The sequence below is a fragment of the Callorhinchus milii genome, unplaced genomic scaffold (genome assembly GCF_018977255.1).
Source record: "Callorhinchus milii isolate IMCB2004 unplaced genomic scaffold, IMCB_Cmil_1.0 Scaffold5, whole genome shotgun sequence".
Lineage (NCBI taxonomy): Eukaryota > Metazoa > Chordata > Chondrichthyes > Chimaeriformes > Callorhinchidae > Callorhinchus > Callorhinchus milii.
In genome coordinates, this window is record NW_024704746.1 from 14,488,890 (window position 1) to 14,515,195 (window position 26,306).

Genomic DNA, 26,306 nt, shown 5'->3' on the forward strand with positions numbered 1-26,306 from the left:
CGAGAACTCCCTTGCCATTTGTGAACATGCAAAATTGCCCTTGTGTGGTTTATACCTAAACTCAGTAAGAGGCATAAAACCAGTTTCTCACGTTGACAAGGCTCATGGCTTTTCAGCTGCCTTTCTTCAGCAATTTGGGTGGGAGAAATATTTATTTCAGAACTCATTTCAACCTCACTCCTTACAGAAGAACAAAATGTCTTGCTCAATTTTCCCCATTTCCAGAACACAACCCCCTATGTCTGCTAATGCATGTCAGACTGAGTCGTACATTAGACTTTTGTGGATCACAGCATCTGACAGCCAGCTAACAGGATAGAAGCCTTCTGGAAAACAAGAAGCTCGGAACAAGCCATCTTTCCCATTTGCAGGCACCGAATGAGATGGGGCCAGGCTTCCCTATGATTAGTATTAAGAATGGTTCCAAGGGAGAGAGTTTTACGCACGACTGTGTTCTTAATTATATCACTTTACAAAATTTCTATTAAATCCAAACCCCTATGTTCAGAATTGAAATAATATATAACTGGGGTAGTGATCTATTTTCATCTCTCCAGCTCACTGTAGAATGGAGTTTCGACATTCTAGGTTCTGTATTAAGATTGTTTAGCAGCAGATTTGCTGTAGTCACTAAACACTGATTCTACTGTATTCTATTGTATTTTGTTGGAATGTGATTCTGTCAGTGCTCCTGCCACAAAAAACAATAAAAGATAACTTCAAACACACTTTGCATGCAAAAAAACCACTAATGGAAACTTTGAGAAAGTAATTGTGTAACGATTTAAATACTTCTGATTGTTTTGCAGGGTGAAGATGGTTTCCCTGGTTTCAAGGGTGACATGGGTCTCAAAGGCGACAGGGTAAGTGCTTTTACCATTTATCTCTTTCAATCCATACAATCTATTTAGTGTGCTTCAGGCTGAGCAAAGTTGACCGAGATAATAAATGTGCCAGACGTTCCATTTTCACACAGAAAAGCAATAAATACCTTTTTGCAAGACATCATCTGATCCTTTATCCTTGTTCATTACATTGGAGATATCAACTGAAGAGTAAAAAAACTCCTTCTTATTTTAACTTATTATGTTTGTACAACCTTCACATATCTGTGAAGGTAACATTTTTAGCTTTTCTTACTGTCTGGCTTGGCCTCTCGAATCTTCTGTAAATCTCTACTGGAATTCTCCTTTTCCCCAGACACAGAATGGTATCAGCAGAATCTAATTACAAAAGAGGTAACAGCTTCTGCATCACAGCCCAGTCAAGGGAAAAACAATTAAAATATCATTTCATTGGTTTTCTCACTCATGAGTTTTTGTGAGTTATTCTTCAGTGGAAATGTTAATATTGATGTTTGGATATAAGATTCTTTAAACTCTGGGGTTTAATTTCGGATCTAATTTCCAAAGGAATCAGACGTGAGTTCATCACATGGCCGTGATGTGTACCATGTAGCCTTCAATGGAGTTGTGATGGTCTTTGTGTGGTTCATAGCAATTATCGGGGAATTATCTTTTGTTAATATTTTACAAAAGATTGGAATACATCTACTGTGGACTTCGCTCAATTTGTCATTAGTGTTTCAATCATTTCTGATTTCCTTTTTTAGTATTTTGATATAAATGCATAATATACTTACACTTTCGTGAACTGCTATTAATGTACATATGAGGTGCCACCACCAAGTGAAGGAGAGGAGAGAGTCAAAGTCTGCCCTCCTCTGCTAAAGTTAATTCCCTCCCTCCTCAATCATCTAATAAACTTGTGTATATTTACATATATTAAATTACAACTCTGAAGGTCTATTTCCCCAAATCCAGCCTTAACCCAGAATAACAGGAATAATTTTATTGTAATGAATAACTTTGCTGTAACTTAATGGGAGCAACTAAGGAATCACAGGCAATGGTAGAAAGGATGAATGCAAACATTCTAAATGTTGCTGGGAGAGAAACCAATTCACTCTCAGGTTTGTGAAATAAATTTCAGAAAGACCCGAAAATGAATCATTTTGTAAAAACGAGCCCAGTGTGAAACAGCAAAGGTCCTAAGTTGCATCGCTGGTTTGTGATGAATCAATTGATCATACAAATGACAGGAATACACCAGGGTTAGGGAGTGTGGAAAAACAATCAAAATTCCTGCTTGGGATCGCCGATCTTTGTTAACAAGCTTGTGTAGGGGTGGGTGTGTGTGTGAGCGTATAGTTATGTGTGTGCTCCCGTGCATACTCATACTATTGAGTACTTCGCTGCTACTCATTGTCTTGCGGCTCACCCATGAACAATGGCCACTTGGGAAGAAGTACAGCTGCGGTCTGTGGGACTGCACCCCGACGTGAATCAGCAGCTTCAGGAGAGGAGAAAGTAGATATGTTTTACATTTGGTGGGTCCTCTCCTGCTAGAAATACTAAAGGTTCTAGCAAATGTCTTTAGTGTACAAATCCTGATCAATTCTAAAACATAGTCAAATGCCTTTCTGAAATGACTGGGAAGCTTCAGTGGTCCCTTTTGTCGGTTAGTTTGTTATCTTGTTTTTTTTAAAAAAAACACAAGAATTGCAGATGAGATGAGGGCAAACTAGGTGTAGCTGAAGATTGGTTGTCTTCAGTAGCTTATTAAATATCATGTGACAGATAGGCTCGAAAGTATTTCAGAAAAACAGTCAATTGTGTTCAGATATAGAAGTGAAATCGCTTCTAGTAGTGTTAAAGGCTGTGAATCGCATCACTTTTTTTTCATAGTCTCTAATATTCATTATCCTTTTGGGGTTTTCTTTTTCCTCGCAGGGTGAAACTGGACTTGTGGGTCCCCGAGGCGAGGATGGGCCTGAAGGTCCGAAAGGCCGGTCAGGACCACCAGGTGACGCTGGTTCAGCAGGTCCCGCAGGTGAAAAGGTCAGTGGACAACCATTATAAACTGTAGGGCAGAACTACAGTCTGAGACTCACAGATATGCAACATAAAGAAACTTTAGGAAATTGTGTGTAAATACTAGAATTGTGATTTATGCAAAATAAGCATGTTGCACAATGCTGATGTATCCGAAGTTTGTAGTAGCACTACCACTGAGGCATAAATCCAAGCTATAAAATAGGAATTTTGTTTAAATTGGCAGTAAAGTTTATGCTGTGTTCAAACCTAGCATGCCAATCGTCTTTAACACCATCAGAAACCCTAGGCAGGACACTCGGGATTGAATTTCAAAATCCTCAATCCACTTGAAACCACTTTACTCTTCCCATAAAATAAATAACTGCTGATTGTTTAGATTTACATATTGTGCCTGGTCAGGACAGGGAAAATATATGGCAATGGGGTTTAAGATGGAATTTCAAATGCTATTTCTTAATAGCAATCTTGAGTTGCAAAAGGGGATTCTTTTCAGGAACCACAAGTAAATCATGCGGGAACGCCACTCTGTTGTGATCTACTTTCAGAGGGCAGTTCCTGCACGTTTGCATGAATTACTTGCGGTTACCAAAAACAACAACAACAACAACAAGATTCCATTTATAAAGCGCCTTTCACGTCAGGAGGACGTCCCAAGGCGCTGCACAGTTGGGTCATGACCCGAGCAGGGGGGAAATGGTCAGGGTGAGGGGAGGGAAGGGAGGAAGCGAGGAAGGGGGAAATGGTCAGGGTGAGGGGAGGGAAGGGAGGGAGCGAGGAGCGGGGAAATGGTCAGGGTGAGGGGAGGGAAGGGAAGGAGCGAGGAGGGGGAAGAGAGTCGAGAGGGGAGCTGAAGGCACGGTCAAAGAGAAAGGTTTTGAGACCGGCCTTGAAGGAGGAAAGGGAGGAAGCAAGGCGAAGGCACTGGGGGATGGAGTTCCAGAGCCTGGGGGCTGAGAGGCTGAATGGTAGGGCGGTTGGGGCGGGGGACGTGGAGCAGACCGGAGCCAGAGGATCGGAGGGTACGGGCAGGTAGGTAGGGGGATAGTAGGTTGGAGAGGTAGGAGGGAGCAAGGCCGTGAATGGCCTTGTAGGTGAGGATGAGGATCTTGAAATCAATCCTCTGGGGGATGGGGAGCCAGTGGAGGCGAACGAGGGTGGGAGTGATGTGGTCCCGAAGGCTGGTGCGGGACAGTACACGAGCTGCAGAGTTCTGAATGACCTGCAGCTTGTGGAGGGAGGTGGCGGGAAGGCCGGCGAGGAGAGAGTTCCCATAGTCCAGCCTTGAGGTGACAAAGGCGTGAACCAGGGTTTCAGCAGCGTGAGGGGTGAGGTAGTGCCGTAGTCTGGCGATATTCCGGAGGTGATGGAAGGCGGTGCCAGTTGTGGTGCGGATGTGAGGGAGAAAGGACAGCTCAGGGTCGAACAAAACGCCGAGGTTCCTGACTGGCAAAAGACCCCAACTTGCAAATTGGAGTCTCTTTTAAGAAATCCCATTTGAAATTGGTTAAGAATTAGAAACTAAACCATTGCAAACTATTGAAAGTCACAGTTTAATCATCATATTCCTAAAACCTTAGTAATGAACAAAATACTCAGGAATCCACAGAGTTGTTTCAAAATGCAGACAATTCGGCAGCTGAATGCTTCATCAGTTCTTAGCCTGACCACTAGGTAGGGGTGTCTTGCAGCATTAAATGACTTTGCTGGCATTGGCCACTTTATTGCTACCTTCCCCCATTCAGGTAAGCAGAATGGTGTTGGAAAGATGGTCATTAAAGAAGGATTCAAGTTCATTTACATTTACTCTTCTAGTTGGAATACAAAAACAGCAACATACCCAATAATAGTTTCACTGAGCATAAGTGTACTCTTTGCCTGTGAGTAAGACAGACCTGTTGTATTGGCTATAGATTTTGCACATAGTTTATTATTTATTTAAACTCTCATGGGGAAAGACCAGAAGTTGTAATTTACTTTGATTTAATTGCTCTGAGAGTCTGTGATCAAGATGATTCAGTTAATTTTAAGGCTTTAATACGTTTCTATAGTGGAGCACTCTGGGGCAAGCACAAGAGCGCTTCATAATATTAGCTCTGGCAGGTAGCTCAGCCCTTGATGCTATCTGGTGCACAGGCCATCAAGCAAAGATTTTAGAGTGTCTTATTTTTTTTCAGAATGCACTGAAATACTGCACTGAAAGCAATTATTTTAAAATCTTCAACAAACAGTTTAATAATCTGCTTTTAATATGGGCCAGTTTATTATTAATCTTTTTGTTTACCAGATATTACAGAATGTTTTGAATATCAGTCTTAATGACTGAGAAACTGTGTAGCTTGCAGTAATTTTATCTGCCCCCACCCCCCTCCCAACTATAGTCCTGACTTTGTAAAGCTTAATGACAGATTCTCAAATGTGGAATGGGTGTGTATGTTTTCTTATATGTTTACTCTTTACCTAATAAACTGCCACAGAATACAGCTCAAGCCTTTGTGTGATACATTTACAGCACTGAGACATCCTATTAAATCCTACAACAATCAATTTAAAAACAAAGTAGACTATGTTTTGATGTTCTGGAAGTGAGACAAATTAAACAGGATAAAGATTCAACTCTCCAGCCGTATTTTTGTTTCTGAAAGACTTTCCAAGGTAGTTTTTCTCTGCTTGTGGAAGGCATAAACGCTTGTGGGCATTTCGCTCACAAAACACGCAGTCACTACACTTTACAGTGTATCCTGCGAAGCGCAATGAGACGTCTCAACGACGTGATATGGTCCTATATCAAATGCAAGGATTATTATTGTTATTAAAGCTCTGATTCTCTTATTAACACTGAGGTTGAGGAGGCTAGGGTTTGCCGTGTTTTAGCACCGATAAAACATTTACAAATCATTGTGTGTTTCAGGGTAAACTCGGTGTTCCAGGCTTGCCAGGATATCCAGGAAGACAAGGCCCAAAGGTATGTTTTCTCTATCATCGCAAAGCTTCCAAGGACTGAAGGATTACAATGAGACATTCAGTCCATTGGCTTTCGTAATTTAGTTGTTTGGAAATGTAGATAATATATCTATCATCTGTTTACCTGTTTTCTGTGTCATAAGTACATGAAAATAATGAGATTAAAATGGAGGACTAAAGTGCAGAGTGGAAAGACACTGTTTTTTTAATAGAAGAATGGGGGAGGATGTGAGCAAAAAGATTTTAAGTGCTCACTCCATGATACTTGGGACTAAATACTAATAGTACTGTGACATGTCAGTAGCTTTAGTACTGCAATGCACAAGCAAAATGGGGATCTAGAATATAGAATATAGAATATCTTATTGTAAGTGAATTTGAATATCTTATTGTAAGTGAATTTGAATACTTTACATCTCGTGTTCTGTTTTTTCCTCATTTTCTTCCATTTTTTTNACTCCTGTTCTCATTGACTTACTTCTTATGTCCTAAAATCTATTTCTAACTTTTTTTATACTTTGCCTCTTCAAAGTGCACTACCTGGCAATTTGCTCGGCCAGCATAGATCTTTTGGTTGGCTGAAAATCAGTTTCAAATGACAAGTTTCATCCAATCAAGGCCCTGAAGTATAAAAATTGGCATTGTTGTGTCAAATGCATGATCAGGTCAATTTTTAAACCCAAACATCATGGGTTAAGTACTGGACATTAGCACTGGATAGCCTGTTTTGTCCACCGGTCTGACTGCTGACTTGAATTTGGGTGCCAGCATGGGTTAATATATTTGCTAATCTACTTGTAAAGTGTATTCATGAATCTTAATGCTTGTCTTTGTGGTGTGAATTGTTAAAAATGTGCTAATATTCCCAATGCAACCGGAATTTTTGTCCCCTCTGGTAAGCCATTAATTATTTCCTTTAAGTAGATCCAATGAATTATGCAATGCATCAAGAGTTTTGTGAGAGCACTAGAAAAATTAAAAATAGTATTTTAACAATGTTTTATTTGATGCATGATGTATTCAATAAAAGCTAGCTAAAAATAATATAGCTATTTGGACTCCAAATACTGACAAGTTTTTGCTCTGAAATGAGTTGCCTGTTAGAAGATAGAACACTGACAGTTTTTCTTTATAGCTGCAGTAGTTAATTGTGTATCAGTTTCATTGTATTTATTTCCTTTCATCAGGGTTCTACAGGCTTCCCAGGATTTCCTGGAGCTAATGGAGAGAAAGGTGCAAGGGTAAGATAGATAATTATTTTTGGCAAGGGAATTAAATCGAAAGCACTGTTGCCTGCAAAAACTGTCATTACACTTGATGGTAATTATCCGCCAAGCACATTTGAACATTTTGCCATGATCAAGTATTATAAAAGTTCAAGTTTTTTTCTCTATTAATTGTGTTACAACACACGTGAGTGTGGGATTGATATAACTGTGACTTCTTTCCAACTTTGCATAATGATATTTGACCGCTTTTCTACTTCTTATGAGTGTCTGTCTGTACAAGACCGCCCGAACTCCAATGTGGGCAGAGTACTAGATACCCCTCAGCTCCCACCCCTAGCTTGGGTGTCTAGCCAGCAGTATTAAACTCTATGCGACATCCTCCTGACATGAAAGGCACTATATAAATGTAAATTTATATTGAGGTATACCCTACTTACAATGTTAATTCCACATGATTTCATTCAGTTCAAGTTAGATTTGCTCATGCTTTTCATGTCCCAGAGCTTCATTGAAGGGAAGATGTGAAGGCCATTGATGTATATATTGTGTAACTCAGTTGATACCAATGTGCAACAAAAGTGAATTTGGGGGCACAGTAAGATGCACTTCAATCAAAATGTCACCGGCTCCACTGAAAGTGAGCTCCAGCATTCTTTTGAACTAGTTTGACTGTACCCAATATAGACAGATGATTTTGCCACTGGGTACTGTACCAGATGGAGAACATGAAAAGAATAACCAACCTTGGATCTCAGCATTTGAACTCACTGTATTGTAAATAATATAATGTAAAAAAAATGCAGAAATAAAAATAGGAAGAGAAAAAAAAGTCTATTGTCACAAAGCATCTTCGTTACATCTTTTCAAAATTGTCCAAGTCTAAAACTGTTTTTGCAATCAGAAGCTTTGCGTTATGATTAAAGAGCATTAGTTTAGGGCAGGGACAGGAAGTTGTTTCAACTCAACCTTAAGTAGGGGGTGAGCACTTTTTGGGTTCTGCCATCAGGAAAGTAAGCATAGTTTTATATTTTTTATATGTTTAGAACTCAGGGATGGAATTGTATTTTCTATTGGGGAAGCAGATGGAACAATTGTCGGAACGGCTCCTTACCGACCGTGGTAATAGATGTAGTATGAACAGGTCACAGTGAAGGTCATTTGGCAGTTGTGAATAAATCCCTGTTGGAATTGGTGGCTGGCCTACTTCTCAGTTGCCAGGGTTTCCATATGTGAAGATGACACCTGAGGTAACTTGAGGTGGTCGCTGGTCAGAAAAAATTGATATCACCCTGCTGAGCTAGCACATTTAATTTAGCAAAGATACAAAAGAAATATCCCGTACCTGATGCTGGGCATGCTTCTGGAGTTTGGATAAATAATTTGGAGGAATTGTGTCAAATTCATCTTTCTCAAGCCAAACGGGCTTATCTCCAAATATTACACCCTTTGGCTGTTTTAAACCAATAAATCCGAGGACATGAACAATGTAAAATTAAAGTTTCTCTTGTTTAGCTGTCCTTCGCACAGCTAAAGTTATGGCAACTTTTCCATGGATTTTGCTGACCATATCCAATTATAATTATCTTATCCCTATTCATTGTGAATTGCTTCAACCAGTTTCAACCCACAAATACAGTCAACATAATATGCTACGTTACTTAATGCATTAAAATCAATCTATTACAATGTTACTTTGTCAAATTGAAATGGTGAATTACAAAGAATAAGCAACACTTTGCATATAGAATGCTTCTAAATTAACAGCACAGATTAAACAGAAGGGAAAGCCATCACTCGAGTATGCTTTGTTATTTTAATGCCTAATTCTGTTTGACACATATCTTTATATTTCCTTCTGTAAAAAATAAATTTATGATGATTCCAATTAGAGCCTTAGCCTCCTTCTATGGATCATTTTGTAGAATAAGTGCAAATAGCACCTCATTCATCGAGCAAAGAAAATTGCGTTTAACTGAAGCATGGGAGACTTCGAGGCCAATTTCTAAACCCAGTGCAAAAATCCAAACAGAACATAGAGTAAACATTCAAGATGACAAACAAGGGACACATTAGAATCTGTTTTACTGTGCCTTTGTAAATGAGGTTAGCTAATGGTGCTACATACATTGTATGTATTTGATATTGCATTGTATAATTGTACATACAGCCAAAGGTGCACCAACCTTTGTGTATCTGCTGCTGACTTGACCAGTGTAGCAATGCAGAAATCAAAGGATACAGAGGAATCCCTGAGCTTCCTGGCAACTCCTACCTGCAGGATTGCAGTTAGGTGCCAGCAACATTATGTCAAAGGGAAGCATTGTTTCAAGGAAGTCACATTCTTTATTGTTGCAGGGATTTATTTTAATTTAATCTGAACACTTAGGTGTCCCTTGGCATGGGCTAATTGGGGTTTGCATGCATTTGAGTTGACCACCTTACAACCTATTATACTCCATTTCAATAATTCGTAATCTTAAAGTATTCATCTCAAAATCAGCATCTCTGACAGATCTACATTGTTTCTTTCTCATAGGGTGTTCCAGGCAAGCCTGGCCCAAGGGGACAGCGAGGCCCAACGGTAGGCATCTATCTGGCTTGCACTCATAATGGGGAAATGTCTTGTTAAGTGGCAGAAGATGCATCTGATAGTATTAATTATTTATATATAATGTACCTGCAAAAGTAAATTACTATCAACATATCTTGTCAGAACACCATTTAAAATGGTGAATGAAACAGTTATGTGGCTAGTTGATCATGAATGAATTCTAAGTTGCATGAGAAAATATGATGGAAAAACTTGAGAGATCACTAGATACTAAAGGTTTGAACCAATCCTCTGTGAAAATTGGTCTTGATAAAATGCAAATTAAGTGTTTGATCTATTCACTTAGAATCTTGGGCTATTATTATTAGGAACTTTAATTGAATATAATTTTGGCACTAGTACCTGTTTCCATAAATTCATACAACAACCTTTGTCTTAAATGCTGTATTTTATTCACGATGCGGGGTTGCTTTTGCTGTTTATAATCTTGAAATAATTTGTTTTTTGATGAAATATCTAGGGACCTCGTGGGGCTCGAGGACCAAGGGGACCCACCGGGAAACCAGGACCAAAGGTAATTATTTTATCGTTAGTGTTGATTTAAGACCCGTTTTACATTCGACTACAAAATGCGCAGTCATTACAGAGTGAAGCAAGACATCCTTCTGGTATGAAAGGCATAATTTCAAATGCAAGGATTTTATTTTAGCAGTCCTTGCATTTGATGCAATGCCTTATCATGTCTTCGAGATGTCTCAAAGTGCGTCCCAGAATATACTGTAAAATTAATTGACTGTATATTTTGTGGGTGAAACTCGACAGCCAATTGCGCACAACAGCATTGTGTAATAGTCCTACGTGTAGTAGTTATCTTGTAGTATCGAAACAATTCATGCTGATGGAAAACAGTACATTCTGTGGAATATGTTTCTTATAAAATGCATTTGTATTAATATTTTCAACTCGTTCTTGCCTCTAGGGTACTTCAGGCAATGATGGACCTCCTGGGCCTCCTGGTGAAAGGGTAAGGAAGATCCTTTCTCAGGCTAACAAGCTATTGTTGCAGTAACAGAGTCAGTCACAGTTGCGGCATTTTAGGACCCTCTTCCACCACATCATTGTTTTCCTTACAATGCAGGAGAATCAGTTTTGCAGATCATAGCTGACTGAGGTAGCAACTTAATGTACAGTTTAAATTGTAAACTGTTGAGCAACATACTGAACTGGCCTTTTCTGACTATCTTGGCTTAAATTCTAACTATTTTGGAATCAGAACCATCTTGCTGATAGTGTTGCATCACACAAAAACAACATGTTGCCTACATAAAGGCATGAAATCAGAATCAGCTTTGATGCTCTCCAAAGTTGAGTCGTTTTCACTTGTGTCGAATTTCATTATGAAGAGTAGCTACTTGGGTAAGGCAACAGAGGGTAGTCAGGATCCATGGAACTGTTTAACAATGTGATTCAGCTCCTTTCTTAGAGGAGGGGAGAAAATTGTCAACAAAAAAATGTTGTACATGCCTTACTCTCTTAGTGATCTTGTTTTTCAGTCTATTTGGCACAAGTGCACTTTTGTCTTTCAGTTCGCTATTTAGTAACCTCGGGGTAAAATTAGATGGAAGGAAATGAGTCCCTTATGGGACAACAAAATTTTACTTCAGAACTGTGAATTGTGCATTTTTAGCTTGAAGACTGAAGCACTGGCAGCTTGTGGGTCGAAGGAAAGCAATAGAACAGCATACACTGCTCTTACATCAAGTTAACTGCTAGCTTTGCTTTCAGATGAATGGTTTAATGAGACTGGAGCTAGCTAGGCACAGCTAGCTCTCCATTATATGGCAGATTATTACATTGCCTGATTTCTTTAATTTTGCCTCAATGCCAGCAGAACAATACAAACTCATCTTCTGTTGATGGCATTTGAAAGCCGTGCCTTTTCCTCTGACCCAATAATCGGCAAAACATGGCAGCTACAGCAGTCAAATCAAGTTGGTCGCTGTGAACACTACTGGACTGAAATAGTCCAAGTAGCTTCTTTCAGTATGGCAGTCATAATATATTCTGTATCACTGAAAGACTTGTGGGTAAATTTTTGTGGCTGTGATATGTAAAACACACACACTATCTGTTTCAGGGACCTCAAGGCCCTCAGGGCCCCGCTGGATTTCCAGGACCAAAAGGCCCTCCTGTAAGTAATCTGTCTTTTTCCATTAAAATACAACATGTTTATTAGGTTACACATTTTATTGTGGTTTCTTATCTACACAAGTGACAGATTTCCCGACTGCTACCTACTGCAGCATCCCTGGTTCAGAGAGAGAAGCTTTTTAACTTCTGAAAAGAAATATAGATGTTGACAAGGAGACCATTGTAAATTGTTATCAGCAAATGCATAAACTATTATCACCAAATATTAAAGGTAATTTATTTGATTTTCCACTCACATGGCTGTTGAACAACAGCCAGTTTGACAGCTTGCTGGATCTAGAGGGATGTCTTACATGGGTCAAAAGATTGGTAGTCAAATTATGATTCATTGTCATGTCCACCATCAAAATTGACATCATCTGCATAAAAATACACAATCCTTTATAAAATTGATTACCAACCAAAGTGTGTGGAATAAATCCTATTTGGTTGCTGTGTAAACTCAAGACACTACTATTTGTCAGGTATTGGCACGTAATTTGTTTTCTACTTGCTAAATAAACATTTTACAGCAGGGCATGCCATATGTCTCCTTGTTCATACTACAAACAGATTTTGGAAGCATCTACTGTATTAACATTCAGTGCATCAATGTAGAAATGCTCTTATGAATCTTAGAATATCAGTTCTTAGTATGCATGGACTGTACCTATATTGTTGGGAGTGATTAATTTACACTGGTTAATGTTGCCTGATTGCCAAAAATAGTCATATTATTCACTCAGTCTTTGTAATGAGTCGCCATGATAAGGACGCAGCAGGAAAAAAACATTATTTTTAACCATCTCCATATGCTAACATGCCCATGTTGTAACAACATTTTTGGACACTGAAATTGATCCCTCTATCCACATCTTATGAAGTATTTATCTCTAAATATAAGAACCTTGAATTCTTTCAGTCAATAGTAACGGATGTTTCCTTTTTGAAACCCTTTGTAGTTGCTTATTCCATCACGTGTGCTGGTTGTCTTTAGAAAGGAGTTGTACTAACATTGTCATTACTTTGTTTGCCAGGGCCCAGCTGGTAAGGATGGATTGCCTGGTCATCCTGGACAGCGTGGTGAGACAGTAAGTATGCCGCTCACTGTTGCTGGCTTTCTTTTCTTTTGACCAGGTGTGAATCAAAAGTAGACACCTGCTACTACCAGACACTTTCTAGCATGTGGCAAAGATGAGGTGCACATTTGTCATAGGACAAGCAGACTGAAGGCATCATGCTGTGTTTTCACTCCTGCCAAGATTGTCTCTGTGGAAACGAGCAAATGGCTTCTGAAGCAATGAGGCTGGTGTCAGAATGTCTGTGTGAAGTTGTGTTATATCAGACTGCAAAGACCTAAAGATCCGAAGATGGGATTAATGGCTTCAAATCAGCAAGTGGAAAATATAGTAGCATTGTTTGTAAATATGACACAATGACAACTATATCACCAGTGACCCGAGTAAGCAAAGCTGCTTATTTGCTGAGTTGCTACTTATGAATTGTTCTTGTACTGGTTCCAGTACTATGTTAGTGATCAAACCAACAAGTGATTTACAATATATTTTAACAAACAAGCAAACAAATATTTAACAGTAGCAATAAATCATATTGCAGAGAGGTCTGCAATGGTGGTGTTCCTTAAGGGTGAGTGGGAATTTGGAATCCAGTTAAATACTGCAAAAAAGATTCCGATATATAAATTAAAGGTCTCCATTTGAGCTGTGGCTGTTCAGACCATGCTATTGCTGTGTGCTATCTTATTCAGAGTGGTGCAATTCAAAATGTATTTTCTCTGTTATATAATTTGTCTTTGAAATGACAGCATTTATTTGTTGAAATTGCTGATTTTGATGAAAAGAATGTTAGCCTTATTGATGCAAGGGTGTGTAGCGAAGGAATGTAGCATCTGATGTTTCAGTAAAGACACAGTAATAGAGATGATGACTTTCTTTTCTGTGACCACTATCCTCAGAGATGTTTAAATAATTCAGATAAAAGCTCTAAACATCTGTTTAAACAAACCTGCCCAACAAAAGAGAAGCATGCAAAAAGCACATGTGTGAATGAGGCCTATGCAATCCAATACAAAAAGTCTATTGATACCTACTCCAGAATTCTGTCATATAGAGCAAACAGTGTGTACATTACAGTGAACATCTTCACAAAATTAATCTCAAGCCTTTTATGCTTCATTGAGAGAAAAGTATGATTATTAGAAATAGAGGCCAAATGAAGGAGTCCAGTTAAACCAGTTTCATGTAAGGTTGAAGAATAGTAGAGGGAAATTTTGATCTCTGAGATTGAATCAAAGTCTCCATTTTGCGTCAAATGTAAGAGTTTAACATGAAATGAGTTTGTCCACACTACACAAATAATGCCTTTTGTACTCAATTATCAATTGCATCAGGAAACACAGTATAGTTGGATTAGGAATTGGGTATTCATCTAAGGTTGAGGTTTATTATTGAGCCAGATTGGAGGGTGATCAGTGGCTGGTAAATTTACATACCATAACACTGAAGTGGGATTTCCTCATTACAAACTCACAATGATTATGTTAAAAATGACCAACTAGTAGGTAACGAGTCCCTTGTTCACCAAGGTCAGTAAATGTACTGAACATCATAGAATCAGCCTTTGTCTCAATCTAGCTTCTATTGAAACTGATCTGGAAGTAGTTGAGTGCTAACATTTGACACTTAAAATGCCAAACCATGATTACCCAGTGCGAAGACCCTTCCCTTCCTGAGAATGGAATGTCTTCTAGGCTTGTTTGCATTGAACCAAATCTTACTTAGCAAAGCCTGCTGTTAAGTATTGTTTATCAGAAGAAATGTTTGGTAAAAAACTAGATTGGCTAGATCTGAAGTGATCTAGTTCTTGTGCTCAGCACAGTTGCATTTAAAATCATGCTAGATATGATTAATATAAGATTTGTTTAATCTTCTTTTCAGTTAAATCCATTTGAACCTTCCTTTAGTTCAGTTCTGAACAGCCCTAATCCCGTAAGAAGCAAACCCTTTATATATGCCAAAATATTCTATGTACTAGAATATAAAATCTGAGATGAGAAAAATTGTCTCTTTGAAAAAAAAGTCTTTAATAATCCTTAATAATAATAATAATCCTTGCATTTGATATAACGCTTTTCACGTCGGGAGGACGTCCCAAAGCGCTTCACAGAACATACTGCAAAGTGAATTGACTGTATATTTGTGGGCGAACGCGGCAGCCAATTGCGCACAGCAATGTCCCACAAACAGTCGTAGATTGAAAATTACCAATTTATTATTGTTTTTGGTTTTTGAAGGGATTATTATTAGGCTTCTGACAGGAAGTATTGTTTTGAAAGATCTTTCTATAGAGAGGGGAAAAAAGTCAAACAAATCTGCATTATAATGAGGGGTTTAAGCACAAGTGAGGTAGTGGTGAGTTGGTGTTTGATGTGATATATCTCATTGTATTTTGTGTTTGCAAGTGAGCAAGAAAGAAGAATTTCTGTGGATCAGCATGTACATCTGGTTAGAGTCAGGGGTTGGTATTTGTTACTTCCTGTTAAGGTTATTATTTTTTCACCCCTGATGAAAGAGTATCTACTGCATCAGTCTCCACAATCAAATCATTTATGGTTCAGTAAGTGATGTGATATGGCACTCACCCTCTTTCAGTCAATCACACTCTCTTTGAACGTATTTGGGCAAATGCTCAACGGTTTCAGTGGGTTCACTGTAATGAATTGTAAAAGGAGCTCCAATATATATTTAACTACCGTGGTAATATTTTTGAAAGCATTTTTTTTAAATGCCTTTGGGCATTAGTTTCTCTTTTGAAGTTTAGCTGTATTGCATAGAAGAGATGAAACTGTACACAAGATTCCTTAACTGTATTCTCTTCCCACAACATCTTGCCATACAATGTTTTATGTGTAATCAAATCCTATGAAAACATCATTAGGTACTATTGTTTCGAAAGAGTTTTCAGTAAAAACAAATGCACCCAGAATTTAATGCAGAAAATGGGCAGATATGCAGGGAAGATACTCAAATCGTAATAAATAATTGTTTGTGTACCATTAGAGTTGGGGTAGCTCTCAACAACCTACAGTGCTACATCATTCCCTTATGAGTAGTGTTTGGTAGAAGGAAAATGTGTTCAATTATTCCTTTCAGTGAGAACTAATACAATCTGGAACCTGTAGCTTTTTAATAGCGAACCTTTCTTAAGCACTGTCAACTAAAATGGTTGACTGTGGAATCACTAAATTGGTTGAATCTGTTTCAAATGAAGAAGTAATTTGTACCAGTAATAAATTGCCTTATTATATCTGGTTAAAATCACTGTAACTAAACAAAATGCTTGAGAGCTGGCAGCTTGTTTTATTTTGCTTACTGCATTTCTCACTCCAAAAATTATTTGTGATTCCGATCCACTTAACCTTGGTTAATATTTATTTTTCATTATGGCTTAGATTTTTTGTTAAATCACCTTTCAATATGAAATGGTTTCATGAAATCGACGAGTTAAAATAAATGAAATTGTGTGCATCCCTCTACTACTTGCTCATCGAAGAGTTCAAAAATCTTTCCTATTTCAAATACCATTTACCTCTAAGCTGTATTCATAGCTTCAGGGTCCTACCTGAGAAGAGAGAAAGGGAGAGATGGTCAATCAAAACCAAACTGAATGGATTTTCATTCAACAGTTTAATTTGGTTCAACAATTATGATGTGGGAGTTTTCTGCTCTCTGTAGAGAAAAGGTGTGAAATAGTCACAAATTAGGGATTGAGAAGGCATGACCATTGTTGATGGAATACTGCTTAGAGAAAATCTAGGACAGTGAAGATAAAGAGAGATGCTGAGAGAGGCAGGCAGGCAGGCGGGCGGCAGACGGGCAGGCAGGCAATTTTGAAGAACAGAATATTTGAAAGGAGAGGCTGTGGGAGACAGATGGTAATTCAAGCAGAGAGAGGTTGAATTGTCCAGAGGGAGTGTCACTCAAAAGCCTCATCAATGGGCGTGTGGTCCAGCTTGTTTATCACAGTCTTTATTTTGAATAAATTCTTCTAGCTGAATGTTACATTTAAGGTGAACTGGAAATCAAAATCAACCTGATGTAACAGATGGATCAGGTGTAATATTTGCTTCTTTGTGGCAGTGAAGGTGTAAACTGAAACGGGCATGAACAATGTCCATCAGCAAATGGTGAAACACATGCAAATGGAAATGCTCAGTAGTTTGTTATGTATTGCAATTGATACGTCAGTGCTGTATTTGAAAGCATCCAGTTTCAGTGGAAATTGTTGATGTCCATATATTTTAAGATTTTAATGCTGAACTGATTCTTTAGTTCTGGCTCTTTGACAAAAAAAACTACAAAAGAAGAGTTGCCATACATTAGGGAGAAAAGTCTTTTTATAATGTTCCATCTCTGAAAGAAAACCTTTAAGCACTACCTCATTCCACCTCACACCCATCGATCTCTGTGCTTTCAGCAAAAAGCGTTATGAATCTCCTAAGCAACCATAGCAGAGATACTACTATCTTTGTTTTGCTGCTCACAGACTCATAGAATTTTATGATTAAATAACACTTTTATATTGGAAAGAAATGTGTGTTCCATGCATTGACCTCTGGCCATTAAATACATTTATTTATTTATAACTGCAAAGAAAATGATCTTGCACTTTACTCTGTTTGAAGTGCTTTTGAGAAACAAAGCGAAACGTGCAAATAAGAGCAATGAAAATGGTTTGTTTTTTCAGTGGGTTTTTATACTGCTTGTAATGCTGCAACTGATGAATCATTCCATCAAAAAGTGCCTCTCCTCTTTTCAAGGAGCAGAAAAAAACATGAACAACAATGACTAATGTAGAATATTCCATTCCCTTTGTTCTTTTTCAATCCTTGTTGGATTCTTTAAAAGCTGAGCAGCACAAGAAATAAACAGTTTTGCACACGATAAGCAAGAAATAGTAGGTATATTTTAACATTTAACAGTCCCACAGGTAAATTAGAAGAGTTAATAACCACTTAAATGTTGTAACTTTACAAAGGTGGGTAGGTCATCATTAGGAGTACCACTATTAATGGCAGTCCGAATAGTCGCAAAAAAAATCCTATATGGTCTAAAAAGGTTTTGAAATGCAAAAAATTGTATCTTTACTGAGCAGAGCACTGATGGAAACTATGTTTGACATTTTATCCTTTGAAGGATGCATGCCGATTAAAAGGCGAGTCGTGGCAGATTTAAACACCTCTGAAAGCCATTGTGGAGAAGCATAAAGATATATTGTATTACATTTGATTTAATAGAAATAATTATTCAGAGATGCACGTGCAATGCATCTCCACTACAGAAAGTGGCTGCTCCATGAGGAGCATATCGTGTTGCAGACGACATTGAAAATCTTTATTCCAACTTTGGTAGATTTTGTCAAAAAATAAAAATACCAACGATTAAAGTGATGGCTCAGCGTCAGCTTTGCTTTTCTTTGGCATTTTCTCTAACTTGCTCTGGGGAGCTTTTTCTCTTTCAAAGCTCCAGTGTGTCTGTAACCCGTTGTTTCTGGCTGCAATTCCTTCAAAACACAACGCATGTTGATGTCATGCAATGGAGAAAATAAATTCTAAAGCATTTTCTACATTAGAAACAATCATTCAACATCCATTTCCATGATCCTTTAAAAAGATCTGCCCCTGTGGTTGAGATTAGGTCTTCATTTCTTAGTTAACTGCCTGTGGTATGACATAGATTTGTTTACAATTTGGGCAAACCATAATGCTATTCAACAGAATTTACAGAAACTCTGTTTAAATGCTGTACTGTTCCCTGGCTGAGTACTTTCCATGAATTGTAACTTTAAACATGTTTCTTCATCAATCACGTATATATAAAAAAAAGCAAAACAACCCTTTTCTGCATGTTAAATGTCCTTCCTTACATTGAGCACCACATGCTCTACCATAATTCGAGGAGGTAAATAGTCTGCATTCTTGCCTCTGCAAACGTTGTGCATCAATATTACTGCTAAATAGTGTTTATACGTGATTATGCATATTGATAGAGAATGTTGATTTCTTGTAGCCTGTGATACAGAGATAGAAAATCGTGGTTTGATTTAATATTTGGAACAACCCAAGAAAACTTGGCCTTGAAATACAAAATAGTGCAATAATTGAAGCAGAATAGATTTCAGCTTTGTAACAATGAACAAAATATATTTGTAATACTTTTTTTGGGAGGATGGGTCGGGGGGAGAGAAGGGCATGCTCATTCTGTGTGAATCTTCATCTTTGTAGATTTTGACTTCGAAGGGAATATAGGCTGAGAGTGACTCCATATTTGATGGGTCCCTGAGAGAGCAGCAGTGAGTACACTTACCTGACACCACTGCTGTCCTGGGTATACCCCTTAATAGAGGGTGACACTTCAAACTTTTTTCCCCCTTATTTGTGAAGAGTTTGATAGACAGATGACTCATGTGGGAATAACTGACACTGTGTCCATCTCCATGAAAACCGTAACTCTTGTCATCTTAAGAATGTGACAGCGTGTTCCTGCATCTCTTCAAGGACAGGATGTGTAATGACAGATCCAAATAATTTTAAAGGATTGCACAGATTGTTATTATTTGTCTGATTTATTTATTTTTAATAAAATAAAACTGAGAAAAGCTTAGAGAAAAGCACTTTTAACCTTTTCTTAGCAATTTTTAATTACTGTCTTTTTATACCATCCTCTTGTTTGCTTTTGTAGCTTATTCAATTTACTCAATTTATTCAATTTACATACATTCAGTCTTCCTACTTTCTATTCCTTTCATTCCCCCAAAACTTTTTCTGTTTGATGTCCAGGTTCCTCCACTCTTTGTTAGTCACATTGCCCTTCTATTATTTATGAGGTGCCTTTATGCTTTTCACTGAATCTCTTACCTTCCTCGTCTAACTGACTCTAAGGGTTGTGAGTTGATTGGCAGATCGCTTTTCCGGGGTAATAATTCCTTAAAAAAAATAATAGTAATTTGGTCACTCAATCCACGACTTTTTGTGGGACACTGCTGTGTGCAATTGGCTGCTGTGTGTCACCCATAAAATATACAGTCATTTCACTTTACAGTATATTCTGTGAAGCGCTTTGAGACTTTTCAAAGACGTGATGAGGTGCTATATAAAATGCAAGGATTATTATTATGGTGCAAGGATCATGTTTGTTATAATCCAAGGAAAAGCATTGAAAGGAAGTAGGTAATGGTACACAATGTTTGTTGTGCTCTGAACTTGCAGAAATCTAATTGCATGGAAATTTTAAGAAATTGTTTTATGTACTGTTCACTGTATTTTTATTGAAGAAAGGACATGCAAGACCTGTTTTTTAGATTTTTATTTTGGTTGTCTTGGGAGGGATGAAGGATAGATGTCATCAGCATGCAATACTGGAAAGGTTATATGTTATATGGCTCTGATGACAATGCTGGTTACATAGGAAGTCTATAAAGACACAACAAAATTCATAGCAACCAAGAGAGATTGACAATTCTTCCTTTTTCTCAAAAGAATAGTGTCTCCTGAACTCTGCTGAAGCTCTTTAAATACCTACATATCAGGCAGATCAGTAGCTGATGTCTGTTGAGGCTAAAATGTTTAACCTTAACATGAGGATGTGCTAATTCTTTGCTACATTTCCGTGAGCATGTTGTAGTGTTACTTTTACAAATATCACTCTGTGCTATATCTTTTTTTTCCAACCATCCCACAGGCAAATTAGAAGAGATAATAAGCACTTAAATGTCATAACAAAACAAAGCTGGGTAGGTCATCGCTAGGAGTATACCACTATTAAGGCGGCCTCAACAGTTGCAAAACAAAATCTTATCAGCCTTAGTTGGGCTAGCTCAGTCTAAGCATGATTTCAAAGAAGAACATTTTGCAACTGGTTCAGTGAAGCCTGTGATGAGAACGCTAGATGAGAATATTTGTTAAATATTGGAACCTGAGTATAACAACAACGACAACTTGCATTTATATAACGCCCTTCACACGGGGTAGTGTCCCGGATACTTGAAAGTATAACAATCATAGACATTTAGTTCTGTTTTAAATAAAAGCTGTTAATTTCCACCATGCAATCCCATTGAAATTTCATGAAAATGTAACAAATGCAATATTGAGGCAAATAATTTATCTGAATGTCATAAGATCTAAGCATTTTAAAAAAAGTCTTTTGAATGTCTCACTTTCCAAGATTTATTATTTACAACTTTAATCATTCAAAATACTAAGGAATGGTGAATGTTTGAAAATAAGAATGCTTTTGCATCATTTAGTAATCTGATTCTAACATCAAGTATGCTTTAGTCCCATATCTACCATATAGGCAGAGTTATTTTTCATTTTAATTGGTAAAAATCAGTAGTTATCGGGTTTTGCAATTTAATTCAAAATGAGGAAAATCGATTCCTTTTTTTTCCCCACAGTTTTGTTTATTGTTTTGAAGTACAAGAATAATAAAATTCCAGGACATGAGATCATGCAGATCTCACTTCCTATGCCCACTATATGCCGGCAATGCCTCTAACATCATTTCCTGATTTAGGGCTTAGTGGCAATACATTTTAGTCAACAAATTTTGTACGATAAGAGCATTGTTTAAGTGAAGAATGAAAAATAAATGCAAAGAAAACTGCATTTCAACTATTTATTTAGCTGTATGCCAGGCACTGTAACTATTTTGTAAATGAACTTTGCTGGGCAGTGAATACATCCAGTCTCTATATTCTGAGCGGTTTTGTGAATATAGATGTTCCGCAATCTTAATGTCAAGATATTTTGAATACACAGTGTATGGATCTTCATTGGTTTAGGAGGATTTTTTTAATGCATTTTAGATATTAAAAAGTGACAAGTGTTGAATTTTGTTACCCTGTCAGTTTCCTTCATTGGCAAGGTTCATGATCCTGTTTATTACAAAAAAATCTAATTGATTCTCAAACTTCAAAGTTAACACTCAGCAAATGGCTAAACACTACATTTCTTTTTTAAGCAGCCCTTCCCATTCTCCCTCTGTTCTTGGCCCCATGAAGCCTTTTTAATCAGGTTATCTTCCTTTCCTCAGGGTTTCCAAGGAAAGACTGGTCCTCCAGGTCCAGGGGGTGTGGTAGGTCCCCAGGTAAGTGCACAACCTAATGTCTACTCTGTTCTTGCCAAACAGATCTGGAGCATGCTGTTAAATCAAATGTCTTTGTTCATGTATGCAAAGACTGTGAGTCAGATAAAATATTGAACTCACAGTAATCTTAAACCTTACTGTCAAAAATAGATGGAACTGAAAAAAGAGCCCTTTTAACCTTGAAAGTGATATTTGGAAATATTTATCTTTGTTGCTATTTTTATTAGAGTACTGGGTGAAATTATGAGTTTTGAGTTTAGAATGATGTTTCATCCTGAAATTGCCAGGGGCCATTCATATCATTCTCTTAGCATAGTTCCTGTACCAACCTTCTAGAGAAGAATATTCTAACCAACACCAAACTGACTGCAAAGTGTAAATGAGGAAATGTATTTAATACGCTGGCATCAGACTGATTATGTTATTGCAGAGCATTTTGTGCAATTGACTCTTTAATAAGATTAAACGTAATCCGTTGAAAATCCCTGGGTGGTACAATGGATGGCCTGAGTGGATCATGCAGATGGAGCCAAATTTCTATTGTGAGTTACGAATTGCAGTGCTGCTGAAAAGATCTCCACCATTGATCCACAGCAGAGATGCATTGTAGTTCAAAAGACTGGTGGTAGATCTTCAGTAACACTGGCAGGATGATTGGGGTTATTAGCGCTTCAGCTGTCAATCAATCAAGCTTCCTTGCTCCGGCTGGGAGTGAGTTTTCTCAGCTTGCAGATACCCACTACAATGAGAGAAGTTGGCCTCCAGGTTGCTCAGCGGGACAAGTGGAGCAAAACAGAGGCAGATGGTTTATATTCTGTGCGATGGAGCAGGAATGATTGCATTCAGAAAGAAGTTCAGAGTTTACACTGTTCAATGTGTGTGTGTGTATATATATCCTTACAATAAAAAATATTTTAAAAATAAGATTTTGAGTAGGGAACGCAAGTTAGGAAATCCGCAAAACAAGAAGATGTAGCTGTCCAGCATTCGGTCACAGTAAAATATAGAATCTTTTAGCAATTTCAGGCGATGTCATTAAAATCAAAATATTTTCAAATGGCTGTATTCACCATAGAAAAGAAAACTGAAAGATCCTGGCACAAAAAAAATGCACAATTTGTGGAGAATTTTCATTCTAAGTTTTTTTTTAAAGAACAAGGATTTGCTTACACTTTATATTAAACTGAGACTAAATACCATGCATAATACTACTTAATAATCATAATTTTTTTAATTATTTCAATAATTTTTCAAACTGATTTGTGTTGCCTTTTATATTTCTATGGAGTTGGATCTCAAGTAGGGAGTTATCTATATAAAAGGTGTTTGGTAACATTCATATGACTTCACTGCACTTCATTGAAGTTAATTTTATTGGTTCTCAGTATACTTTGTAAAATTCGCATTTAATTTGTAGATGAAGTCTAAATCAGCACAATTTGATGTTCCATTAAAAAATGTTAGAATCCATGTTGCAGGATTGCTTAATTAAGAATCAGAATCATGCAGATGGGGATTCTCAATAAATGGAAGTATGTTATGTCAGAAATGGGGTCTACTTCTGGAGTGGAGTTATGTACATCAACTGTAGTCCCTACACAGTTTGCATATTTAGGAATTCCTTTAAGAAATACTCTAAATTTGGCCCAAGATTGCTAATGACTATCAGTGACCATCAATACAGTCGAAGATTGCAATTATTAATCAGTGTCTAACAATCTTTCTCTGGACTGGATATTTTAGGGTCCCACTGGCGAGACTGGCCCACTAGGTGAGAGAGGTCACCCTGGGCCACCCGGCCCTCCAGGTGAGCAAGGTCTGCCTGGAGCTGCAGGAAAAGAAGGCGCAAAGGTAAGAGCTGATGACTTGCTTTGCTTTATTTGAAAGGAAGACCATGTCAAATTATGTTTTAAAGACGAGATAGATTAAGTTGGTTTATTAAAATTCTTAGGTGCTCTTAGTTTTAAATAGGACCGTGTTCTGTCATGTTAGACAGATCATTTCTACACCTGGATTCACAGTTACTAAAGAACTTGACCTGATCTGCAATGCTGCATCTGTATTGCCAAAGGGCAAAACTAATTCATTCCAGCAATGTAGTTCTGCAAGAGTAGGAAGCACCATTCACACTTCCTGCTCCTGAAGCAACATTCTACCCATACTTGCATTGGCAATTTTTAAAAATATTAATAAGCTGTTTGTGTGATCACAGTCAACATTGTGTTAAAATGGTTTAGCTCCTGTTCTCAGCCTTCCTTCCTGTGACAAAAGGCTGCTCTCTTTTAACTAGAAGTTACCTGGGAAGCTTTGGTCATCTGAGCTAAACTAGTAGGGTGGAACGCACCTTGTCAAACTGAAAGATGTGACATTTTATGTGTAGATGAGAGATGTGATGCTCTATGTCATACAGGGAAAGAGAGACTCTGGCCTGTTGACATTTTGCATGTTTATTGTCTGTCAGTCAGTGCTGCTTTGCATTGATTAACACAAATGATGCACTGAGGGTGAATTCAGCCTTTTATTAAAAGCCTTCCAAATACTGGTGAAGCTTACTCCCCGAAATCTGGGTTGAATGTCACTTATCGTTAAGGTTGTCAATCAAACCCTCAGAATGAGCCCTTACCTGGGTGCCAACATTCACTAAAAAAATGCAATCACCCACTTGGGAATTTCTCCTTGGAACAGAACAAAAAACTTTGTTGCCAATAACTGTCCTTCAGATGAAACATTAAACTGAGATCCCATAACACAAATTGAAGGAAGTTTCTCCCAATGTCCTAGCCAACAGTCCTCTAGATAAATTGATAATTTACTTTAACTGATTGTGGGACCCTGCTCTGAGCATATTTTGCTTGTGCTTTTGTACCGTTAACAGAAAAGGTATTTCACCCTGTATAATTGGTGTCGATTTTGTCTAATAAGTTAAGCTTGTTTGTTTCAGGGAGTTATTTTACAGTTCTAAGTTGATAACTTATTAGATTGACGAGAGGTGAAACTTTTATTTGAATCTTTACTTCTGTATTTGTGTAAGAGACTGGGTATGAAACACGCATAACATTCTCACCTCAGAATATCCAAAGAAGCAACTGGTTTGGCTACGTAAATCAAGTTTTACACAAAAAATAGCTTGAGGTTTGTAGGTATAATTTGCAGCAACAAGTTATTTAAAGGTTGATGTTCATTCTTCTATTTTAGGGCGATCCTGGTCCATCTGGTGTTTCAGGAAAAGATGGTCCACCTGGTTTACGTGGCTTCCCTGGACAAAGAGGTCTTCCTGGTGCCACGGTAAGTGACAGTATATTATTGTTGTAATAAAGTACATTAGCAATGACAGTCCACAATGCATAAATACCAAACAATATCAAATAATCGTAGCAGATGAATTATTGACTCAAATGGATTAGAATTTATTAAAAACTAGAAACTATCTAAAAAATTAAAAAATAAAGTAAATATAATAAAGCTGAGGTCCGTACAGGGACAAAGCTGGCACTTGTAAAATATGAATTGGCTGTGATCAGTTTTAATCTGTGTAAAGCAATACAGATCAGCTCAGGCATCAGATGCTACTTACTGACTGGTTGAAGTGAGGTCCTACATCTGTTTCCCTATTACCTATGAACTTGTGATTCTAAAGCCACACTATCGATAGCTGCTGAAGTTGTCCCAAGTGCCAGCCCTGATTTGAGAGATGCTTAAAACAGCATTTTGGTCTCCTAGTTGCCCAATGGAGGCATCTGTGACTGGTGCAAGTCACAAGTAAAACATACAAGATCACAAAAATAAATCCCAACAATTACATGCGATTCTGAACAAAGTGAACAAATATATTTCAATACATTTTCAAATGTTCTCAGTTGCTGGCAAGACATGACATGAGCCATCCAGTTTTATTGACTGACAATGCTGAGCCGTCTTAAACTGCTAACTAAGGAAGTATATGAAAGTGCAAAACAGAAAGTGCAAAACATTTTAATATACATGATGCTCGTGTTATAACTGCTGCTATATGATATATTCTGATCTGATCAAGAATATAAACAAGATGTCTGTATTTCCAGGGAGCTGGTGGTCTGAAAGGAGGAGAAGGACCAGTTGGCCCACCTGGCCCATTGGTAAGTACCACACATTGACTTAAAGTGCAGACTTTTCAACGTGGTCCGTTTTTATAGATTGTTTAAAGTTACACGTGTGAGAAAACACACATTTGGTAAAAAAAAGTATTTTCAGAGGTAACTTCAGGTCAGTTGTGGACCTGAAAGATTAATTTTGACATCTTCATATCCTGAGCCTTGAGGGGCTGTGCATG

General features: G+C 37.7%; 1 protein-coding gene across 2 annotated transcripts in view; it reads left to right on the forward strand.

Moving 5' to 3' along the window:
- The window catches only part of col11a1a (collagen, type XI, alpha 1a), a 144,430-nt gene that overhangs the window by 74,526 nt on the left and 43,598 nt on the right, over window positions 1–26,306 (forward strand). For both annotated transcript variants that reach the window (XM_007887285.2, XM_007887286.2), the window contains 13 exons: window positions 810–863; window positions 2,793–2,900; window positions 5,806–5,859; window positions 7,046–7,099; window positions 9,624–9,668; window positions 10,159–10,212; window positions 10,618–10,662; window positions 11,776–11,829; window positions 12,866–12,919; window positions 21,944–21,997; window positions 23,741–23,848; window positions 25,193–25,282; window positions 26,059–26,112. In XM_007887285.2, the coding sequence (XP_007885476.2) occupies window positions 810–863; window positions 2,793–2,900; window positions 5,806–5,859; window positions 7,046–7,099; window positions 9,624–9,668; window positions 10,159–10,212; window positions 10,618–10,662; window positions 11,776–11,829; window positions 12,866–12,919; window positions 21,944–21,997; window positions 23,741–23,848; window positions 25,193–25,282; window positions 26,059–26,112 (828 nt within the window). The remainder of the gene's footprint in view (window positions 1–809; window positions 864–2,792; window positions 2,901–5,805; window positions 5,860–7,045; window positions 7,100–9,623; window positions 9,669–10,158; window positions 10,213–10,617; window positions 10,663–11,775; window positions 11,830–12,865; window positions 12,920–21,943; window positions 21,998–23,740; window positions 23,849–25,192; window positions 25,283–26,058; window positions 26,113–26,306) is intronic.